The sequence below is a fragment of the Poecilia mexicana genome, unplaced genomic scaffold, assembly GCF_051168715.1.
Source record: "Poecilia mexicana isolate PSO_F unplaced genomic scaffold, ASM5116871v1 scaffold_18, whole genome shotgun sequence".
Lineage (NCBI taxonomy): Eukaryota > Metazoa > Chordata > Actinopteri > Cyprinodontiformes > Poeciliidae > Poecilia > Poecilia mexicana.
The window spans coordinates 2,925,542-2,948,995 of record NW_028263387.1 but is presented as its reverse complement, the minus strand read 5'-3'; the positions used below and the strand labels follow the sequence as shown (position 1 = coordinate 2,948,995).

The window sequence follows — 23,454 nt, the reverse complement described above, 5'->3', positions numbered from 1 at the left end:
TGAATAGCTTCCGACGCTGCAGAGACACTTGTTGATGACTGAGTTGGGGAAAGGAGGCGTCCCGTCCGCGGGGCGATCCTGGTGTCATGGGGAGGGGGCACAGACCCTATAACTTAGTAACTTGCAGAAGATGTTTTTCCACATTGTTCATTCTCAAAACAAGATTTTTTTTCTTTACTCTACTTCATTACTTTAAAACAAACCACTTTAGAAGTTATACTTTTTCCCCATATTTAAGAGTAACTTGCAGAAGATGTTTTTCCACATTGTTCATTCTCAAAACAAGATTTTTTTTCTTTACTCTACTTCATTACTTTAAAACAAACCACTTTAGAAGTTATACTTTTTCCACTTTAACCATCAAGTACTTCAAACCCATTAAATACAAAGGCTCAAGCAGGCCTACAGTTAATGTTCACATGTTCAAAACTGCTTTCTGATAACATCAATAACTAATGAGCAAATCCCTTTTATTACATTTTCTCATTAAGAAAGGTAGGTGTTTGACAGTAGCTGTATATTATCGGATGCCAATATACAGTCAAAAAATAACAGCAATAGTTTGGGTTACTTAGTCTGTCATAAGAAAAAGAAATGGGGGTTCATTTTTTAAAATCACATTTTCCATGTTAATTCATTAATAATTATCAGTTTCAAACTAAATATTTAATTAGCAAGCTAAAGAATTAGTTTGAAGGTTTTTTTGTTTTTTTTTACGTCATACAGTACTAAAGAAAACTGAGAAATGGACATTTAAGTCCAACAAGACACCATGAAATCAAAACAAGTGAGGGACAAAATCGTTCCAGAGACAAATAGAATACATAGCTGTTTTATTTATATCTCAAAAACTGCCAGATTTTTCACCATGTTGATAGTGAAATGTTGAATGATCAATGGTCACTTTGTGTACTGAGTTTTACCCACTTTTCACTATAACTGAGATTAGACGTATAAATATAGATCAGTGGTCTCAGACTGCTTTCCTCAAGGGCCAGAGTCCTGCAACTTTCAGACGTGTTCCTTGTCCTACACCACAGGTGTCAAACTCCAGTCCTGGAGCCACTGCCCTGCAACTTTTAGATGTGCCTCTGCTGCACCACACCTGAATAGAATAATTAAGTCATTAGCAGGGCTCTGGAGAACTGATCTACACAAGAAGGAGGTAATTAAGCCATTTCATTCCAGTGTTTTGTACCTGTGGCACATCTTAAACTTCAGGACAGTGGCCCTTGAGGACTGGAGTTTGACACCCCTGTCCTACACACTTGAACTAAACAGTGAAATTGCCTCTGTAGTATGCAGGCCAGCTAATGAGTTAGCATTGGAGCCTGGTGAGCTGAAGTGGAGAGACGTCTAAAGGTTGCTGGACATCAGTCAGCCCTGGAGGACAGGAGTTTAAGACCATTGATATAAATAGTATGAAAAAAAGTTATTCCAATGTTACCTGAAGTTCTGCAGACTATAATTCTGTGGGCTATCCTTCCTCCATGCCTCTATTTGTGCTTTTTTAGCTCTTTTCCTAAGATATAATTTCTGAGAAAAGGTGTGAGATGTTGAACGTTTGACAATACAAAGATTTTGTATTGATGGCATTAATTTTTAACACATAAATTACATTTATTGCTTATATATAAATGTGAGCAAACAGCAATGTCCTCAAGTCTCAAATTATGACTTTCTAACTTGGTAGCATGACTTCTTGTCTGCTGCTGCCTTTCTGACCTTTGACCTCACTCCACATCACTGGCTTCATCATAGATAGTTATTTACTGGCTTCCAGAAACTCTAACTCTAATATCTTAATAGCACTTCACCTAAAATAAGTGAAGATTAATTGTATATTTCTGAAGGACTACCTGAGTAGACATAACATTGGACTTAAGAAAGAGTAAAATTACTTCACTTCAAGAGATTTACACTGAAATAGTGGTAATTCAAAACACTTTGAATTGCCTTGTTGCTGAAAATGTGCTATATAAATAAAATTACCGTACCTACCTTACCTTATCTAAATATGCAACAATTGTTCAAGAATAAAAGGTGTTTAAGTAAAAAGGTTGCTTAAGCAACAGTGTGATCATAACATCTGATTTCATTTGTGAAAATTATGTAATCAGACAAACAAATGTATAACTTAATTTATTTACAAACCCAGATATTTTAGGTAAGTAAAATATCTATAAATGTACAAATTCAAGCAGGAGTAACAAACCTTTCCAAATGTGTTTTATTCACACATAGAGCTGCTGAAACCAATACTTACAATCGGTAATGTATAAATGTTGAAACAGTAAAAGGTACTTCTAGTGACTTCTCTTGACCTCCAAATGGCACAGCAGACCGTTTTCAGCAGAGAGTTCCCACTGGGCCCAGTGAGGTTGCCAGTGATCTGTGACATCCCCCTTGGTCTGATGACTGACCGTTTGGTTTCAACTTGTGTCCCATCAAGTGGCACATGTTGGGCAGGTGTGGTGAAGATGACTTAAGAGTCAGAGAAATACCGAAATGCAGCCGTGAACCTGGTGACTTTAAGTTTTGTTTCCCAGCAGGTTAGACCGGGAGCTCCGGGTGAGTTACCATGTCACACCCGCAAAACAAACTAGATCAGCCAGATATACCTTTCCATTTTCCTTGAAAATACTCCTAAAAGTACTTTATTTTTTCAAACAGTTGGCACAGACAGCCATAAGAAATCTTTCGTAAGCACACATGTTGCTCTACTGAGGATCTTTAACTCGTCCCTCTCATCAGGTGTTTTCCCCCAGGCTTATTAACCAAAGCTGAAAAAAGAACAAGTCACTAATCCAAAATTACATAACAATTCATCAGCAAGGTTATTGAGAAAGCAGTGTTTGAACAGTTAAACAGCTTCTAAACAATAACCAACCACTTTGATGTTTCCATGATCATCACATTGTGGAGACTGGCCTCGTCAAGATGTTCAGTGACATCCACATAAATACTGACTGTGGAAGAACCACAGTGCTGGTTCTCTTGGACCTCAGCGAAGCATTCAACCCTGTTGATCATGGTATGTTATTGAAGTGAATGCAGAGCTGGGACAGACTCTCTGGTAGGGTACTTCATTAGTTTGAGTTTTCCTTGAAGAACAGAGGCTGGTAACTTTTGTTGGAACAAACAGAAGTTGCACGTGGGGCTCCCAATGGTTCCATTCTGGGGGAGCTCTTATTTAATATCTACATGTTCCTGCACAGTGATGCAGCTGGTAGCACTGCTGCCTTGCCGCAAGAAGGTCCTGGGTTCGAACCCCAGCCCAGGGTTATACTCTGTACCCCAAATCTCGCCAGTTGAAGATAGAAACTAGTGGGGACACCACTTATTATCTTAAGTGTGTAAGATAATAATCTTCTCTCATACCAATACCTTCCTATCCTGTTTCCCTCCATCCTCTTTGGTCTTCCTATAGGTCTCCTGCCTGGCAGTTCCATCCTCACCATCCTTCTGCCGATGTGTTCACTGTCTCTCCTCTTTACACGTCCAAACCATCTCAGTCTGGCTTTTCTGACTTCATTTTCAACACACCTGACATGAGCTGTTCCTCTGATGTATTCATTCCTGATCTGATCCATCAGGTTGCTAACAAAGAGAACCTGAGCATCTTCATCTCTGCTCCCTCCAGCTCTGCCTCCTGTCTGCTTCTCACTGCCACCGTCTCTAAACCAAACAGAACAACTTAAACACAGAAGTTCTTTAAATCAAGGCTTAAAACCTATTTGCTTAGAATCTCCTCCATTTCATAATTAAAACCTAGCTTAATTTTAGACTGTATTCTAACTTCTTATTACTTTCCTTATCCGATGTTTTATGTATTTTTTTTCATGTTCGGCCCTTTGAATTGCCTTGTTGCTGAAATGTTCTATACAAATCAACTTGTCTTGTTTTAGCTTTTCTCAGTGAGATATTTGCTGAGCTGCTAGGCTAATAACATCTCCTGACCCAGTCAATGAACTGTTTTAATTGACTAGGACTTATTATTATGACTCACTGACATATTCACTGTTTTTTTATGCTCCATTTATTTGTGTGCAATTACAGCTTAAATAAATAAATAAATCTTTATAAATTAAGCACATTGTTGTTATTTCTAATTATTTTGGTTACAATAGTTTATTGCAATTTGACTGAGATTTAGCTTAGAGTGTGCTAAAGATGAAGCATAGAGTAGATCTACATTTACTGGACTTTTAGTCCAGGCCTGGTTTGGAATCTGTATTATAAGAATCACTGCTCTTACTACTAGAGCAGTATAGGTTGTGGCCTCTTTCACAACAGAGACATTCATTTAAATGTGTAGAGTACACATAGGTAACAAGGACTGTATTACATTTCTGAATATGTGTGTATTAACTGTTAGGTATCACGTGTGAAAAATCAGAACTAAATCCAAATCAGTTGTAACCATGCTTGACATTGTTTTCTACCAGTCATTAGAGTTTTTTCCTTTTTCTTGAGTGAAATTTAAATTGAAATGTTGAAATGCTGCTCTGACTTAAGTACAGTGTTTGGATTCTCTACTCCAAAATTCTCTACTCACCTCTGAACCTAAAATATAAAATGATTTGCAAGGCATGCATGAGACAGAAATGAATTTAGACACGAATAAACAAAGATTTAAGTCTAAGAATACCCCCACTCAAATCTCTTTGGAAAATAATGAATTAAGCACAAGCTGCACAAATTTTTTCTTTGTTCTTAAGTAGGCCTGTCACAATAACCAATAACTAAATTTATTGAATAATGAATTTAAACAAATGATTCATTGTCTATCTTTTTTTCTCTCTTTCTACCAAAAACTGGGTGACAAAAGTCTTTAGTTTTGTGCTTTGGTCTCAACTCTGAAGGACAATTTTGTTTACAAAGACTTCAAAATTCATTTTATTTTTTGTTTTGTTCATTTATTTTGGATATTGTCTTCCAGTTCCAGTGTTAAATATTCATTATAATTTAAAGTTTGCTGATCTTTTACAATGTGCTTTTGCATTATTATTTTGCCATTGCCATTATATTACTTAAAAATGTTCTCAAAACAGCAATATTATTGTTTATCGCAATAACTTCCGGAACAATTATCGTCCAGCAAAATTTGTTATGGTGACAGGCCTATTCTGGAGCACCATTCAAGGTGATTAAAGCAAAGGATTTTGTTACATGCACCTTGTGGGATTCTGATCCTTGGACCTTCATAGAGACAGTAACTGAAAACCAAATGAGCACAATAAGAGACGGCCCACTTCTTAAGGATCTGGAGCCTCTGTTTATTTTAGAAGGGTTTTTTCTTTGACTCGCTGTGATAAATGGAAGATGAAATCATAACAATGCTTTTAAAAAGTTTAGACTTTGACAACAGTGTTCCTGTGGTGGAAATACCAACTAGTCCCAGAAGGTCCTGAAGATGAACTAGTTAAAATGGCAGCCGCCTGTAATTTAAGATGAAATCAATAAAAACACCATAGAGCTGAGAGTGTATGCTGCTGCTATTGTCTGAGATACTTTTTTTTTTTTTTTTTTTTTTTTACATTTTAGACATAAATGTTTATAGTACTAACAATTATTAGGCTTTATACAGACTCTGTCAGTCTATTTTAACAGTTTCCTGCTCACTGGTGGCTAAAAGTCAGGTAGAGATCTTCAACTTTTTAATGATGCCATAATATCTCCCGTTGACTCAAAGTGTAGATTTTCTCTTCATGACAGCATCAAGTCACTTGCCTTCTTTTAGTGTTAAAGAACTCTGACTATCGGATTATCATAATGGATCCCTATTCAGCATACCCGCAAGATAATGAGAGGATTCAAATGCTTTGGAACCTTGCGAAAGGTGAAAACAGCTTGATGGAAAGAAGGGGAAATCTGAATGAACAGAAATTAAGTAGGATAAAATAAGGAGAAGTAAGGATGGCAGCAAAATGGGGGTGGGGAGTAGATTCAAGGGTGAGAAAGGGCCAGTGAATATGGTCCAACGAAACCCCCAAATAAAGGAGAATGGGTAGGCAATGTGGAGGGAGAACAAGGGAGGAGGAGGGCTGAAATGATGAAGGAATGGATGAAGGGTTGGTGTAAGGGTTTGGAGCACAAGGGTGGTTTTGGGTGACAGGCCTCATTCAATAAACCTCTATTCTTCCCCCTGCTGCCTTCTCTTTTCATGCAAAACAGGCCTGTTCAACCTCCTAGCCATCCGTCACACAGAGAAAGACCATGGCAGGCCTTTTGCGAGTCTCACACTCACATAATCCACCCACCCCACTCTACGATCCAGCACCCAACAGGGGGTGGAGTGGGTAACAAGACGGTATATGTGTGTTGGACCGCTGGGGGATGGGCAAAGGGTACCTTCACCACAAAAAAGTGAAGAAGGGCCACCTAGTCTAAGTGCGAGATTAAAAAGCAGGGAGAGTTAACATGTTTTGCGGTAGTTATATTGGGGCCCCTGGAGAAAAAGAAGGGTTAATGTGTCTGGGGCATTCCAAACCATCTCACCAAATTCACATTCAAACATTCATTTAAGAGCTAGATTTCATTTGGACATTATAGTAGTTAGAAGAGTAAGCATGTAAAGTTCTGCTTACTCCGGTGTTTCTTCAAAGTACGGCAACAGCGTACATATATTATATAACCTGCTTTTATAGGTTATTATATTAGTGGGTGTTTTGTATTGATCGGGGCTGGCTTGGCTGACGAGGGTGCTCTAAATATGGTGACATTTTAAAATATATGTCAGTACTATTTATCTATTTGTTTATTTTTGCTATGCAATTTCACAGCTCCCTATAAATCAGTCATACTTATAATAATAAAAAAAAAACATTATATTTATACTTTATTTTGCTAATTAGTAAAAAGCAAAAAAAAATCACACTCATTAAATTGCTGTTGTTCATATCTGGGACAAATGCTGCTTGCAAAATAGCAAATGGTGTATTTCACCATGTGTGTTGTGAATTTGATTTTTCCTTCTAAAAAGTTTAATTCGCACGTTTCACATGTGCTATTTTGCACATGGTGAGACACACCATGTTCAAACTGGAAGTTAAAGTCATTTATTTTGGTTTTTGTACATTGGAGTGGATATTTTTGAGTTATGTTTATCATCAATAATTCATACATGATTAAATATGTATGTTAATCTAATGATTATCTAATATAATTCAGTTCACACAGCAGTAGTCTGATAGAATGTCAATAAAGAGGCTACCTAAGCAGACTTTGATGCACTTCTTCATTCTGAGCAAGGATAGTGTGACAGCGGAGAGGAACAACTCCCATTAACCAGTATGACCTCCAGCAGAACCTGGTTCATGAAGAGCAGCAACGGTATCTACCTACCAACTTACAAGTCAGGAAAGAGATACTGACAGACAGAGGCACTGGGCTAGGAGTACTTTCTATGAACCACATAAAGAAAGAACAGTGTTGGTGGCAGCAAAAATTGTAAATGTAAAGACGGTGTAGCCAACTGACTTCTCGGAACAGAGAAGCTCTACTCTGAACTCCACCTGGAAGAAGATGTTCTTCATCTGATCTTGAAGGCATCTTGAGGCCGGGCCAGCCCCCTGCAGCACATTCTCTCACTCCACATCCCATGACCATAGAGGAACAGACTCTCCTTTGCACTCAGCTGCAAACTGCTCCATGCATGCATTGAAAACACCAACAGAAACACATCTTCTGAAAAAGCCAAATTGGGAAGTTGATCCCTCAGAGCAGATGCTGCTGCCCATCACTTCATACTCAAACCTTGTCCTTGAACACAACAAAGAAGAGCAGAGACAAAGGGCGGCCCTGGGACACAACGCTGTGTTGAGGATATGGACACAGTTCTCACTTTAAAGATAGACCAAAAGACTGGACAGGAAATAGAAGTGACTCCAACATCCCAGCAGTTCTCCCTTCAAAATGCCAAGGAAAACAAGGTCATGAGTCTCCTCAATAACCACAAAGCCCAGGACTGAACAATCAAACTACTGTCATCCCGTCACGGTATATAACAGACATCTACAATATAACTCTCTGTATTATAGAAAGGAACATCTGAATGGTCTCTACTGCCACCACCAGGAATCTAACTGTATGAGCAGACACACACACATCAACACATTTTTGTTCTGTCAATCCCTGAAATGGTTTCATCAGCTACACTCTGGTATATATCCAACCAATCAAAGTATAAACTAATAGAATTTCAAATAATAAAAACAACAATAAAATCAGCAATCATGACTTTGGATCATGCATGATTCTCTCCAATCAAAAAAGTCTTGGTTCTGAATATGAAGAAATTAATAGAGAATTCTCAAAAACTATTTCTTATTTGGATGTTTGTTTCTGGGAAGTAGAAATAATTTTGTTAACTGACCTAAAACAGGAAAAATTCAGCATGATTAAATGGGAGGGGAAAAAAGTTTCTTTGTTTTATATCATGTTCAAAAAACAAATAGTTTAAATTTGTTTATTTTTAATCTGAAAGCTTTCAGATTAACAACATCTACCTCTATAAATTCACCACATAAATATTATTGTAAATCGGGTGGTTATTTTCTTTGTTTTATAATAATGGCCAGGAATGTTCCCATAACAAGTGTACTTGTCATGGTACAATCAGTACCATAACAAGTACTGATTGTACCATACAAGTACTGTATAATGGACATTTTGGTCCATTATCAGATGGACTAAATGTAAAGTTAAGTGGAAATTTTGGCATTTTAAGGACCAAAATACCAATAATTCATATAAGTAAAAAATAACAAAATAAAGCAAAATAAAGTTTTTCCAAATAACTTTCTTTCAATATAAAACTTTTGAAACTTTAACAAAAAAATTCAGATTTGTGTCTTTGTCTGGTGAAGTTTTGGTTAAAACATATTTGTTTTTTATTCAGTGGGTAGAGAATCAAAAAAATGTACTCAGAGTAGCAATACTTCACAATAAAATTACTCAAGTCAAAGCAAAAGTAGTATAGTAAAAATTCTACACTGTACTTTTTCATTTTTCTAAAGCACTTCAGATTTTTTCATTAGGATTTCCTTTGAATCTTAGCATATAGTTCAACCGATTCGGAGGCAGCATAAAATCCGCTTTACTTAGTTCATAAGAGCATGTAAAGAGATATAGAACAGATACACAGTTAAATGTGATATGCTTAGGAACTGCTAAACTAAAATCCTTCATCGTCCTGCTATCGAAAGCGAAGAAAAAATTTCAGGGCGAACCTTCCGAGAAAGACTTCTTCAGAATACCCAGACGCCCAATACAGATTCAATAGAGAGTAATGTTTTCTGGCGCGCTATTAACAACTAGGTGGCGCTAATGTGAAATTAGGGGAGTTGCAACTCTTTACGGAAAAAAGGAAGGACACGAAGAAGAAGGAGCCGAATTGTGGCTGGGCTACACTGTTTTAATTGAATGAGGCTAAAGAGCAGCTAAAGTTTGTGTTTGTGCTTTAAAATATTAAAAGGAAATACGTCCAGTATTCAGTCAGAAAGTCTAAGACTGAAGGGTAAGAACATTATCGCTGTATCCAGCTGGTTGAGGCATGCACCCGCTGGCTTTTTCATACAATTCTTGGAGCATGCTAAATGCTTAGCTAGCTTAAGATAACGTTGCTAACAGCTAACACGTTTGCACGGGTATATAATAAATTATCAGTGGACTATTGGTATTGAATTACGTTCATGTTGTATTCTCCTTGTGATGTAAATTACGTCGACGTATTATGTTCCCGGATAAAACTGCTTTTTCAGACAAAGTTGTGGGATTTTATCTTACGTTTTGAAGCTATCGTTGCTAGCTCTGTGCGCGCTCAGCGTAGCATTGAGGTGGACTGTTGAATGAGTTCTTGGTGTTTAGCGGTTTAAACACGCCGCCGTTTCACCGATAAAGGGCCCTCTAAGTGTTTTAAATCTGAGTTTTGGTGCTCACTTTATCCAGCGACCAAAACCTGTACGAACCGCTATGCAGGTAACATTCCGCGTCTGGAAGAGGTCCACATGGTAATTAATGTTTACACATTCTGCTCATCACTGCTGGTTCTTCATCACCATGAAGAATCAACCAAGATTCAAACCTGCATTTATGTGCATGGTGGCGTGGAGCTGCAAATAATAAAGTTATGCAACCCATCCTTTTTAGATATAGTTAAGCAATATTACATATGCTAGCGAAGATCAGCGATTTTTTTTCTTCAAGAGCAATGAATAAACATTCATTGTTTGATCATGAATGTAAATGAAAAAATTGAGAGGCACCAGCGTTTTGGAGCAGTTTGTTTCTTATTTTACAGTACAAGGATGACCCATAGTCAGTTGTTTTTACGGAGTTCATCATGAAATATGTAACTAACAAGTTTTGATGAAAGATCGACCTGTTTTAGTATCAATTTTAAATATTAATTAGCTGACTTGTATCAGTCCATTTATTCAGCGATAGGTGACAAATGGCTTTCTGTCAGTTATGAAATGTTCACTTTTGAAGACAGTGAGAGAGAAAAAAAGTTGTCTTGAAACAAAAATGCGTTCAAAATGCTTTTACAGTAATAACTGCAGCTAAATGTTAATCGTCAGACCTTTTCATGGTTAAGTTAGCATTAACTATTTCATTTATTTGTCCTGGTTTGGTCAGACCAGAATCTCAGCAACAAGTGTCCTATTGTTGAAATTCTGTGGGGAATTATGATAATCTGTCTTTACATCATTTTTCCTATTTAGATGTCAGAGAATTTTTTTAACCACAGCAACTTCATAAATTTGAACAGACAGATTGCACATGCTTACACTAACGGTCGTTTCTGCTTCCAGTGCTAATGCAGCGTGTGTTTGCTGCTTGCAGGTGACGAGCTGGCGCAGGTTGTGGGCTGTCCGTGGACAATGCGAGACAATGGCGGTAGCCTGGCCCAGAACCGCTGGCAGGGGGACCTGGGGCTGACTGCTGTGGGGCAGGACAGCACTGCAGGAGGTGGGCACTTTAGATAATCCTGGATGTCACTACCAGAAGCTCTATACAACCTCCTAACTTGTGCCATATTGTTTTCACGTTTTCTGTTATTGTGCATGTTTCACAGTTGTGTTATTCTATCTTTATTTAACCCAGAAGTCCCATTGAGAGCAGGAATCTCCCAGGCCAAGATTGCACCCTCACAATGCAGCACTGTGTAAAACACATAAATAATACACAACACATCTTTACAACAACACAGCGATCAGTTTGAATGATATTTTAAAAATTATTATTGGATGTGTGTGTTTTTTTTTTTTATCAGAATCAGCTTTATTGGCCCAGTTTGAGCGCAAAGTCAAGAAATTTAACTTCAGTTTAACTTTGCTCTTAATAAACAGACATTCTCAAAAGTAAGTTATTGAGATATTAAGTTTTTTTTGTGGAAATAAATGTAGTTTTGGTAGAAAAAAAAGACAACAAAGTTGATATTTAAGAACTGTCTGTGGTGCACAGAAGGAAAATGCTGTTTTGCTAGAATTAGTCAAAGACGAGGTGAAAGTATCTTACTGAGGTATCCTGGTGTCCAATAACCGTTTATTTTAAAATAACAAACAGTTTTCATGTTGAGTTGAACAAGTTTTCCATCAATCCATGTCACCATGTACTTACAGAAGGACACCCTTTAAATCATGTCATCAAGTGTAAAAATGGTCAAAGTTTTTCAAATCATAGCCTTTGTTTATTGGGTGTTCAAAATCCAATTTAAAAATTTCAAAGTTGTGTTCTCACCTGTGCTGCAGAATAAGCAGGTGTGTGGATTGTATCACCTGTGCACAGATGCAGTTTTGCTCAAATTATGTAGACCATTGCTTCCAAATGGAAGCTCAGGGACAAAACTTTCTCCATTTCTGGAAAGTCCAATTTTTAGCCCTCTGCCTGGACACAGAGGATTCTCTGTGTTAAATAGTTTTTATCAGGTCAGATCCTCTGGACCAAAGCCGGTAATCCTGAGTTTGTCTAAACATATGATGTGATTCACCGAGTCCATTTAGTTCTGAAAGATTTCCAGGTAAAGCAGCACATCATTAAGGCCAGTTGTCAGCTGTAGCAGCAGTGACTGATCTCTGACCATTAAAACCAGACTGGAAAATGCTGGTTGATCTGCTTTTGTTCATGTAAAATCAGCTTTAAGATTTTTTTTTGTTTCTTGATGGAAAGCTGAATGTTTTGACTTATTTTATTTTTCTTGTGTTTTATTTAGGGGGGATTCCTGGAGACCACCTCATTGTACCCGTGTCAGGTCACAGTGTATCCAGCCCCATGCACCTCAGACTGGGCCAGAAAGACAAACTGTGGACAGGAGAGTATGTAGAAGACGAGGAAGAGGACGGGCCAGATGAGATTGAAGCTGTTGGTGATGAGGAAGAAGTCAACAATCTGTATGAAGATGATGTAGAGGAGCTGGAGGGCAAAGGCTGGGAGAACAATGGAGAGGAGGAAGATGGGGATGAGGCGGAAGAGAGTGAGGAGCAGGAAAAGGAGGAGTGGGAAGTCCCAGACTTTCCCTGTCAGTCCACCCCATACAGCCGACTACCACAGCCCCAGGCTCATGGACCACAACATGGGGCAGAACAACTCGGTGAGCCGTGTGTAGAGAACATTGTCTCCCAGACTGAAGTCCATGGCTTTTTTGGATCCCGGCCCAACATCTACCGGGCCCAGAAGAGGCTCAGACGCTTGTGGCGCATACGCTCCCACAAGGTCCTGGGGTTCCAGCTGGCCCAGCACTGGAAGAGCTGGCGGCAGAGGGCCCGTTGGATCACCACGGGGGGGCCCCAGTGGGGTCGAAGAGGGCAAAAGTGCAGTTCGTACAGCAGGCAAAAGAGGACAAAAAGACCTTATCACAAAGATGAAGGGGACGACAGCCAAGAGGAGCAGTTAACAGGTACACATGTTCAAATGCAGAATTTATCTCATGTTTCTGTCACTAGTAAAACTGCTTACACATTCGCAGGCTAAACACAGAAATCAGTGCGCACACACACACACACACACACACAGGACAGTTTCAAATCTAATACGATCCGTTCTCTCTCTGTGGGACGGGGTTGAATGACTCGGTTCAATAAAGGGACAGGCAGCTGTAGGATCAGCGTTTCTCTGGGAAGCAGGAAGGAGAAATTCAGATGTAACAGCAGCATCAGGCATATAGGTTGACACAAAAGTGTGCAAAGTTCCAAGTGTTAAAAACAGATAAAAAACGAGATTAACAATAATAATAATTGTAATAATAACGTACCGTACAATATTTTAACATAAACATAGTAGGTAGGTTTTAGAATAGGAATATCATACTCGCTATCCAAGAGATGTGCAGCTGAAGAGGATTACATTTTTAAATGTACATAATGTGGATGTGTAGCGAACATCCAAAGACATCAGATTGTTTGAAATACAGCACAGCAATGCAGAAAAACATGTGCAATAACAGCAGAACTGTTATAAAAAATGAATAAAGAACAGTACAAGTTATTATCCAGCCATGTTCAGAGCTCTGACCCTTCCACAGTCTAACAGCTGCTGGGAGGAAGCAGCTCCTGTAAGGCTCCTTTGTGCACTACTTTCTATATACTGCATAGGGATGCACTGATATGAAAATTTGGGCCAATATTAATATTGCTGTTATGGCTAATATCAAATAATTACCATTACACACTGTCACATGTCCAAACAAGTATCATATAGCCAACTCCTCCGGCCTCCTGTAAAAACAAACGGCAATAAGATGGAAATGCCGATTATTAATATTGGTTTAGTTTTATTTACTGGACTGATACTGATGTTTAAAAAATAACTAATATCGGCCGATACTGATATTAGTACCGATAATCCCTAATACTTAATACAGCATTTCTCAATTCCGGTCCTCACACCCCACTGCCCTGCATGTTTTAGGTCACAGGTGTCAAACTCCAGTCCTGGAGCCACTGCCCTGCAACTTTTAGATGTGCCTCTGCTGCACCACACCTGAATAGAATAATTAGGTCATTAGCAGGGCTCTGGAGAACTGATCTACACAAGAAGGAGGAAATTAAGCCATTTCATTCCAGAGTTTTGTACCTGTGGCACATCTTAAACTGCAGGACACCGGCCCTTGAGGACTGGAGTTTGACACCCCTGTTTTAGGTGTTTCCCTTCTGCCACACACCTGGATTGAATATGTGGTGATTAACAGGCTTCTGCAGCAGGTCATGCAATCATTTGAATCAGCACCTCTGGACTCCAGGTACATCTAAAACACGCAGAGCAGGGGGGGCTGATGACTGGAATTGAGAAGCTATGACTTAATACATTTTGTTAAACCTGTATGCTTGTTTTCATATTCCATTTTGAAGTGAAATAATAGTGTTAAATGTTTCCTTTTCTCTGACAGATCTGCAGTTAAACGGCCCTTCAGACAAGCAAGATGAGAAACTGAGACGGGAAGTGGGAGTGAGACCGATGGAAGTGGCTCTAAGTGAAGAACACACAAAATATATAACTGGTATGGAGGGCAGCTGAATTCTCCTGTTGAAATATCTCAATGTAAATGTTTTGTAACCATTTAAATGGGACCTGTAGTGCAAATTTCAGCTTTTGCATATTTTTATACTTGGATTTTGGTCTCAACTCCTAAAAACAACCTAAAAGCTTAAAATAAACACCCAGATGTTTTTTTAGCAATAAGTTCATGTTTTTTGGTGTCTGGCAAACGAGCTCTTTGAAAAACCTCCCGACTCGATGGGCACTGCTCCATTACGTATCAACCTCAGCCGAGCCCAGCCATCACCTAGCAGCCCTATCCTGCATGTCTTAGCTCGTTTTACAGCGGTACAGCAGCTGCTGGAAAAGATAAGAGTTTTGTTGTTTGCTTACCATTTGCAAACTGCTGCTTCATTCTTGTTGGCTGTGCAGGACATTTTACTTCTTCTGGTTTTGGATCTGACTTGAGGTCAAAAATCTACGGCTGTATAACTGTGCATCTGTTTGCAGCCATTCTGTTTGAATGACTGCAAATGTGTAAACATGAATTTGGGGGCGTGGCCAGCAGCAACTCATTTGGATTTAAAGCAACAAGACGCTGACCAACTCATTCTGAGACGAGCTCCAAATAGGCCCAACTGAGAAGATTAAAACCTCGTCATCCAAGAATGGTTTTGTGCAAAAAATGTAATGAATGTGTTTTGTATGGCCCACCTGTTCAAGGGAGGCAAAATAAGTCGCCTTTAAATTTAATGTGAGTTCAGCTTCTAATAGGATGATCTTTGAACAAAAGAACAGATGTTGGTCCTGTTTTCTGTGATTGTTGCTGAAAATACACCAACAGTCAGTCCTGGGCTTTTGATTGGATGACCTGCCTGGATGGAGTAAAATGGAAGGCAGTCTATGCGAGCTGAGTGATTGTTGCTTCGTCTCGGCTAGGCGTTCTTGAAGAGTCTCTGCAGCAGTATGGCAGTTTGATTCCCATCCATGTCGATGACGTTGTGGGAAAACTTCAGGATGTTTTCCATGAGAGCTTCTCACAGCCACACAGGTCAGAGATGCTGCTAACCTCCTGTGTGTGTGTGTGTGTGTGTGTGTGTGTGTGTGTGTGTGTGTGTGTGTGTGATGAACATCCCATCTACACAAAAGCTGTAAATGGCTGTGCAAAGTGGAAGCTGATCTGATAAACTGACTGAAGTTGAATACTAAGCTAAAAACAGCATACACTTTTTAAAAGTATCTTTGTGAGCCTCCTGCTTTATTTTTATTGAATGACACTGATTTCCATATCATGTGGCTGTTTAAAAGGAAAGCGACGGTCCAGCATCTCATTCAGACCTTCCAGCGTTCATCCGGATCGGCCGTGGCTAAAACATTCAGAGTCAACTATAAACGCCACGTTTTGACCATGGATGACCTGGGCACTTTGTATGGTCAGAACTGGCTCAATGACCAGGTACAGCACTACTGCATATTACACAACACAGTAACAGACATGGTTAAAGGTGTCTGCAGTGAAACCACAGGCTCATTTGTTTCGTTCAGATGCTTCAGTGGTGTTTAGGAAGGAAGCACTCGTGTGTTGCCTGTGTTGAGTAAAAACGAGTCTACCAAATTCACTTATAAAATTTTTCACTAACATTTGTATCTATGGAGTGTCTTTTCATCTTTGATATGAATGTTTATGTTTCTCCATTTGATTTTTATGGATTCATCTCATGGGTTACATGATGTGCTTTCTGTAGATTATGAACATGTACGGTGACCTTGTCATGGATTCTGTTCCAGATAAGGTAAGTGAACACAGAGCACCTTCACTTCTTCCTCTACGTCATGCCTCAGACAGGGATCTGTTTGGATTCTGTTCTTTAATGGTAACCAGCAAAGCTGCTGGTAGTGAGTTAGGTGACCAATTAGGCCCAGTGCATAGGGCTCCTCATTCAAGAAATAACCAGTCAGTCTGAATCTTGTGGTGAGCCGTTGCTTTTTTTTTTTTTTTTTTTTTTGCTACTTAGTTGAACTGGTGAACCAGTTGAGAATTCTGAGTTCTTCATGGATTCCTGGCCTATCATGATTTGGAGATAAATGCTCCTGTCTGAGTGAGGAATGAACAACCTGTGTGTGCAAAGAAATGTTGCACTTCTTCATGAAATGTTAGAGATGCACCCATATGACAGTTTGTCAGTACCTGAGTTATAAACATTGCTGTTATGGCCAATAACTAATATTTACCAATATTATATTTTCCCACCCTTTCAATGCTTTGGGGGGAGGAAGGAAAAGCATTGTGCTTTCTCCTCCACACCTTCTCTGCTTCAGTTAAACTCCCACAATCCTGTGCTGCATCACTGTTAAATCAACAACCTCCTTTCCTACAACCCAGAAATAAATAACAAGTTTGAAATAAATATCGGTTGTTTGAATCGACCCTGTTTTTTTATATCGGATCAATACCAATGTAGTTGCTGATGGATCACTCATCCCTACAAAATGTTCATGTAATCATTTGGAATCTCAGTGAGAGCAAACATGCTCATTGAGTTCATTGTTCTGGTCCCGTCATCTCAACAAGTTGCACTAAGATCATGTTTCATTTCTTTGGACAGGCTCTTAATATCTTAGTGTTGTGGCATTTTCTCTTATTTTATTGTCATTTTTTGTTTTCTTATGTTGTTTTTACTGTAAAGTTCTTTGGTCATCTTAATTGGATGTTAAGTGCTACATATGTATATAAATCAATCATTACATGTAAACTACCTTGTTGCTGCAATAATTTGAGAAAATGTTACGGTTTTCGCTACATTTATTTCTGATTAGAGACTCATTCACGTTCATAAACATTTAGATGCACCATGTAGAATATGTTCATAGTAGAAAATCAAGTGGACAGGAGTGGATTATGACCTTAAAAATGTTTTTTTATCTTCAGGTCCACTTTTTCAACAGCTTCTTTTATGACAAGCTGAGGACAAAAGGATATGAAGGAGTTAAACGGTGGACAAAAAATGTAAGTGGACACTGTCCCTCCTTGGAATGACTGTTACTGTTTCAGGATTTGTCAACAGTTTTTATTGTGGATGTGAAAATGATAGCATGGGTAGAAGGTTAAGACAGAGGCAGATGGGTTATGTTAGGTTCAGATTACTGCTGATTAGGTCTGGTAAAGTCAGGGATCAGAGGTCAGTTTTGTCATTTTCTTTGATTGTGAGGGTTCTCCTGGTGCCAATATGTTCCTTCCTCTTTTGTCAGGTGGACATCTTCCAGAAAGATCTGCTGTTGATTCCCATCCACCTGGAGGTTCACTGGTCGCTGGTCAGTGTTGACATTCCACGGCGTACCATCATCTATTTTGATTCTCAGCGGACCCTCAACAGGCGCTGTCCAAAGGTAGGAAAAGCCCCCCAACAACCAGATCTACAGAACCACTTTAGGACACAGAAAATGATCTGTCTGCTGTTTTAACTGCAAGCCAACATCCTGACCTGGTGCTGTTCAGTATGCAGCTCCTATTGTAAAAGCCCATAGAACCGTTGTCACTTATTGCCATAGGAAACAAAACACTACAGGTAAACTGTTTTTTGTTTTCATACCTAACTTTGTTGTCCTTTCCTTTGTCTCTTTGTTTTTATTCCAGCATATTTTCAAGTATCTTCAAGCTGAGGCCATAAAAAAAGACCAGCGAGACTTTTTGACAGACTGGAAAGGCTTTTTTAAAATGGTAAATGCTTCTTTTTGTTTTCATTCTTTTTTTGACTTACTGCCATGGTTTATAGTTAATACACTGAAGAAAGCATGAAGCTGGGATCGCACACCAATCACACCACCTATGAAAACTGTTCTTTGAACTTTTACAAAGTAAACTCGCCAGCTCCTGAAAATCCTAAATTTAAATAGTCAACAATTTAAAATATTTTATTTAATTTATCTCCAGTTAAATCAAATTTAACTGGATTGATATTCTCAATAAATAAATGTTAACTTTCTATGTCTGTGGTCTAAAATGTCAGCATTTATGGGCCCCTGAGGGGCCTTAAGCAGCTGCTTAGTTCATTTATGCCATGAGCCAGTTCTAAATGTGATCAGCATTACATCGTGTTTTTTAGATCCACTACCTGATGACTTACTTTGAATTTAACAGAAGTGCAAATAATTGATATTTATTTTAATTGTATTTTTTGTTTTGTTTTTAAGACTCAATAGTTATGGGTTTAAGTTTTGTTGACAATGTCTTCCAGTAACATAATTACCCAGTAATATTTTACATTTCTTGTTAACTGAACATCTTTTAATACAAAAACATGTTCAGTGAACCACCTCGGTGCCCCGACCACCAGGCTTGGAAGGTTTTGTGGAGGAAACCCTGCCTTTAAAAAAAACTGATGCTGTTCAATCCAGTTCAATATTCAAACTGGTACAAAGTTTTCTGTGTGAGGAAACTTTGTACCAGCCAGCTGATTAAAATGGAGTCCCTGACTGCAGCAGTCCCTCCTCCTGACTGAGCTGGTAGCATCAGTGCATGCTAGCATACGTTGCATGGCATTGGTAGCTTTTGCAGCCGTCCTTCATACCGATCATGCATGTAACGTTGTAGAGAACTCCAGCAGAACTGTCTCTGTGTGAGCGACCATGTGAAGACGCATGGAAAATGGACAGATATTGATTTTAATATGTTTACAGTCACTTCTGAAGCAGAGCTGAGGAAAGCTTTAGCTGGCCTCAAATATAGAAAACTGCTAGTTGTCTGACAGCAGAACGCCCCAGCAGGGACAGAAGGAGAGAGATGTTTCAGTGTTAGTGAGGAGCTGTGGCAACACGCCATGTTTGGCTGCGATGGGATGCGATTGGCTAAAGTTAATGTATTTTGTATTTTACAGAATGTGGGTCGTCAGAACAATGACAGCGACTGTGGAGCTTTTGTACTGCAGGTAAGTTTCTCCTTTTTGGTCATCACATTTGCAAATGAATGGCAACTGTTCTTCCTGCTTTAAGTATTGAAATGTTTGTCCTAAAACGGTAAAGTTTTCCTGGAGCTTATTGGCTGCCAAGCGATACCAGAGAGACTGGGACATTCTGTTTATACTTTCAAGTCAGAATTGATCCACTTCAATACAGTTTATTTCTATAGCTCCATTTCACTATAAACATTATCTTGAAGCACTTTACAAAATCATCAGGAACCCCTGAGGGGCAAATTCAGACTTGGAAACTTTCAGCTCCTCCCTGAACATGGATCTTAAAGCCACATGGCTGCCTGACTCATACAGTGTTGTGATGGTTGCAGAAATATTTTTTTTGCCTTTCAGGTGGTTTTTAGTCTCATCAAATCCATCAATTGGTTCCAGCCAGCTTTTAATTGTGAACATGCTCCCTCTGTATTTGGACACAAAATGCAGATTAAAACATCAGTTATCTATTTGGTCTGAGCACAACAGTAAAGTAATGGCCAACCCATTACAACCTCTAGAGCAAACGGTCTGTGTTGCATGAATCAAGCAGAATATCCTGCATAAAACCATTGGCCTGCTAGACTGTAATGATCACCAGCTACATATTTTATAAAAACAAAGGAAAAAACATCCTTTTTACATGGGTTGTTGACCACTCTTTTGTTTTAGCTTTTACAGCCTAAAACACATCAATAAAATATGATCTGTTATGTTTCATCGGCTGTTTGTCTCAAACGGCTTAGTATAGGATAGTTTTTACATTCATTTTAAATTATCCAGAAGTCGTTAGTGCTGCACCACTATTTGATGTTTTCTAGAGATGCATTGATGCACAGATATAAAAAGACAGAAGGGTTATAGGTTGAATTCTTTTTTCTAGATCCATTAACAGATTAAGCTGGGCTGTAGCCTTCCAGCAAATTTTAATAAACCTTTATCTAGAGCTACATGTGAAGCACTTTGTGAATGACCATAACTAAGTCCTGCTCCTGTCTTCTGTTTGAGTCTTTTTCAGTGACTATCTAAAAGCTGTTGGTGTTTCACTTCCTGCTCTATAGCAGAGCTGCTATACAGCTGCCTTTCACCCAGATTCATTACTATGTTTGTGCAACCCAGTAACTTTATCTCATCTTTCCTGCACCATCTACAGTACTGCAAGTGTTTGGCACTTGGACAGCCATTTAACTTTGGGCAGCAGGATATGCCCCGACTAAGGAGGCAAATGTACAAAGAACTGTGCCACTGCAAGCTCACTCTGTGACCTTGCACCTCTATCTCACCTGGATCCTAACAACACAGAGGGACAACAATACATCAGTCTTTTTTTTTCCCCTCTGTTTGCCTTTTGAAAACTGGTTTGGAGTTCACACATCATAGCTACTTTACCGTGTTTGACAGAGACCAAGACAAGGTTCTGTTCTGTGACTGGCTTAGGCAGCTTGTCCTAGTTCACTTATCTCTCAGTTGAGACTGAAACATAAACAGTATGAAGGTGTAGAAAGACTCCAGGCCAGAAGCAGCTTGTCTTGCAGTAAAACCTGCTTTTATGTAACAATAAACGATCTGAAGCAGTCTGTGTAAGCTTGTGATTGAACACTTCCTGTGAGTTTTCCATTCATTTGATCCATCTCTGCAGGTGATGTTTTAGCAATTCCAACACTAACACCACAGAAAAGAAACTGCTAGAGCCGGTTGTTGGACATTGTCATCTGTGTAGTACAATGTGGCGTTTTGATGTATATTCTATTTTTAAAGAGATCAGTCGGCGTGTCTTGGCAGGATTGGAACTGATGGAACTAATGAATTCTGCTGCCGGAAACCAGCTTTCTTGTGGCTCTTGCAGAAGGAAATAAGAACTTGTACATTTTTGAAGTACGCTTTTACCTGACTTAGGTGCCCGAAACTTCCTGCCTCCTCCAGTAAAACGAATGAAACGGCTCGAGTTGAAAGATTGGATGAAAAGCCGCCCAAAACATATTGATACAATGGCCTGGAACCAGGGGTACCTTTTTTGTTTCATTTATCTTTGTGTTATTGCTGTCAGTAAATGTGGTGATATACTTATTGCTTTAAACAAATGGTGTAAAAAAACGACTTTGTTCTTTTGGAGTAAGTTCCAAATGTTCTGTTTAGTATTTCTTTGATAAAAGCCATTTTGGTAAGGACCACAACAGCTACACAACAGGCACCATATGCCCACAATGGAGTTGCAGTGCTTTTTTTTTTTTTTATAATAAAAACAAACTTGTGGATAGCTGTCTTTTTGTTTTTGCATTCTTTTCTGAGTGAATACAACAGAGTTGTTTTCTATATCTTCTACAATGGATTATGGTTAGTTGAAAATAAAAATATGTGGCAAACAAATGTGTATTTTCTTAAACCTAGATTATATATATATATAGATATATATCAGTCAAAAGGCTGATTTACTATTTTTATTCGGTAAGCATGAAATTGTCAGGACGAAAAACATCAGCTATGCTTGAGCCAAAAATGAGTCATGCCCTAGAAGATTTAATCAAATTCAGACATTCTGAATAATGGTTTACTAAGCAAGGAATATTTTTGATAGCAGAAAATACACTGCTCAAAAAAATAAAGGGAACACTCAAATAACACATCCTAGATCTGAATGAATGAAATATTCTCATTGAATACTTTGTTCTGTACAAAGTTGAATGTGCTGACAACAAAATCACACAAAAATCATCAATGGAAATCAAATTTATTAACCAATGGAGGCCTGGATTTGGAGCCACACAAAATTAAAGTGAAATGTTCCCTTTATTTTTTTGAGCAGTATATAAGGAAACAAGGCAGAGGGTGTAAGGAGACTTCATAGATCGCAAAGAAAATTTGTGAAGCAGTATGACTTGAAAAGATTTATGAATATAAATCAGAAAAAAGATTTTTTTTAAATTCTATAAAAATTAACTAGTATAGTTGTAAATGAAATTAGTAGAGGTTTAAATACTATGATGGTCTGCATACTGTTGGGAATCCCAGTCTTTCTTCACGGAGTGTGTGTGTTCTCCCTGTGCGAACACAGACTCCCTGGTACTGCTGCTTCCTCCCACGGTGGAACATGACTGCTAGGCTCACTGGTTTCTCTAAATTGTCCTTAGCTGTGAGTGCCTTTGTGTTTGTTCATGGGTGTGTGTCCATGCACTTTTCCCTGTTGCACACTTTCTTGAGGAATAGAAACTATAAACCAAACCCTTCAGAATGAACCTGATTCTGGTACCGCTCCACCCAACTGCTTTTACATCCATCCTCTAACAGTTCCAAACTTGTTCACTGAGTTGATACTGCAAAATACTTGTGCCATCCTGGAAACAGACCCAACATCTTCCTCCTCAACCGTAAGTTCTATTCACAAAGATGTGTATTGTATGTTCTGTTTATACTAGTGATAAAACCAGAACTCAACCTCATGCTAGTCTTCTTCAACCCTTGTGCAAAGCCAGACCACTGTGATATTATATGTGGTTCTAGATTATTTCACTGGATTTCCTGTAAAAGCTTGACTACCATTTATGACTGGTTCTCCAAACAATCACCCTCTCCATTCCAAACTGCCCAACTCCTCATCAAACATGTTTTCTGTCTGAATGGCATACTCCAAGAAGTCCAGTCTGGTCATGGTTCTTAACTCATCAGTGACCTCAACCAGCTTCTGCTGTTCCTTGAAACATTTCCCTTTCATACTTTAAATGTAAACTTTTGCAGCAAAGCCCTATAACAGCCTCATGCTCTAAAGACCATGAGGATAAACTATTTTTGATTAAGTTTATGTAAATATATAAGCAACAACTTGGTGGTGTTTATCCGTACTTTGTTCTAAAGTTTTGTTCGTATTTTTCTCTTTTGTTTTCTAATGCTCTTCAACCCCAGCATTAGCATGAAGTACAGCTATTTGTTCATGTTTAAACAAGGTTTTTTTAAAAAAGTATACCAAGCAATTTGGTCTCTAATAGTCTTTCTTCTATGGTGCCCCAAATGCAGCCAATTGTAGTTGTGGTATTTCTGT

The 23,454-nt window shown here is 38.7% G+C and overlaps 1 protein-coding gene across 1 annotated transcript; it reads left to right on the top strand.

Moving 5' to 3' along the window:
* Window positions 1-9,359: 9,359 nt before the first annotated feature.
* senp3b (SUMO specific peptidase 3b) lies at window positions 9,360-21,788 on the top strand. The gene is made up of 12 exons (XM_014998140.2): window positions 9,360-9,520; window positions 10,849-10,974; window positions 12,218-12,901; window positions 14,390-14,500; window positions 15,418-15,529; window positions 15,787-15,934; window positions 16,224-16,271; window positions 17,408-17,485; window positions 17,728-17,865; window positions 18,113-18,196; window positions 19,353-19,403; window positions 20,575-21,788. Exons 2-12 carry the CDS (start codon window positions 10,887-10,889, stop codon window positions 20,683-20,685), a joined length of 1,653 nt encoding a protein of 550 aa, XP_014853626.2. The 5' UTR covers window positions 9,360-9,520; window positions 10,849-10,886; the 3' UTR covers window positions 20,686-21,788.
* Window positions 21,789-23,454: the final 1,666 nt, after the last annotated feature.

What these genes read in the sequence shown, in the direction of transcription:
- senp3b (XM_014998140.2), top strand. Translation starts at nt 10,887, where the DNA reads ATGCGAGACAATGGCGGTAGCCTGGCCCAGAACCGCTGGCAGGGGGAC. An exon ending in GCAGGACAGCACTGCAGGAG is followed by an intron (nt 10,975 to 12,217) that starts GTGGGCACTTTA and finishes TGTTTTATTTAG; the next exon opens with GGGGGATTCCTGGAGACCAC. An exon ending in AGCTTCTCACAGCCACACAG is followed by an intron (nt 15,530 to 15,786) that starts GTCAGAGATGCT and finishes GCTGTTTAAAAG; the next exon opens with GAAAGCGACGGTCCAGCATC.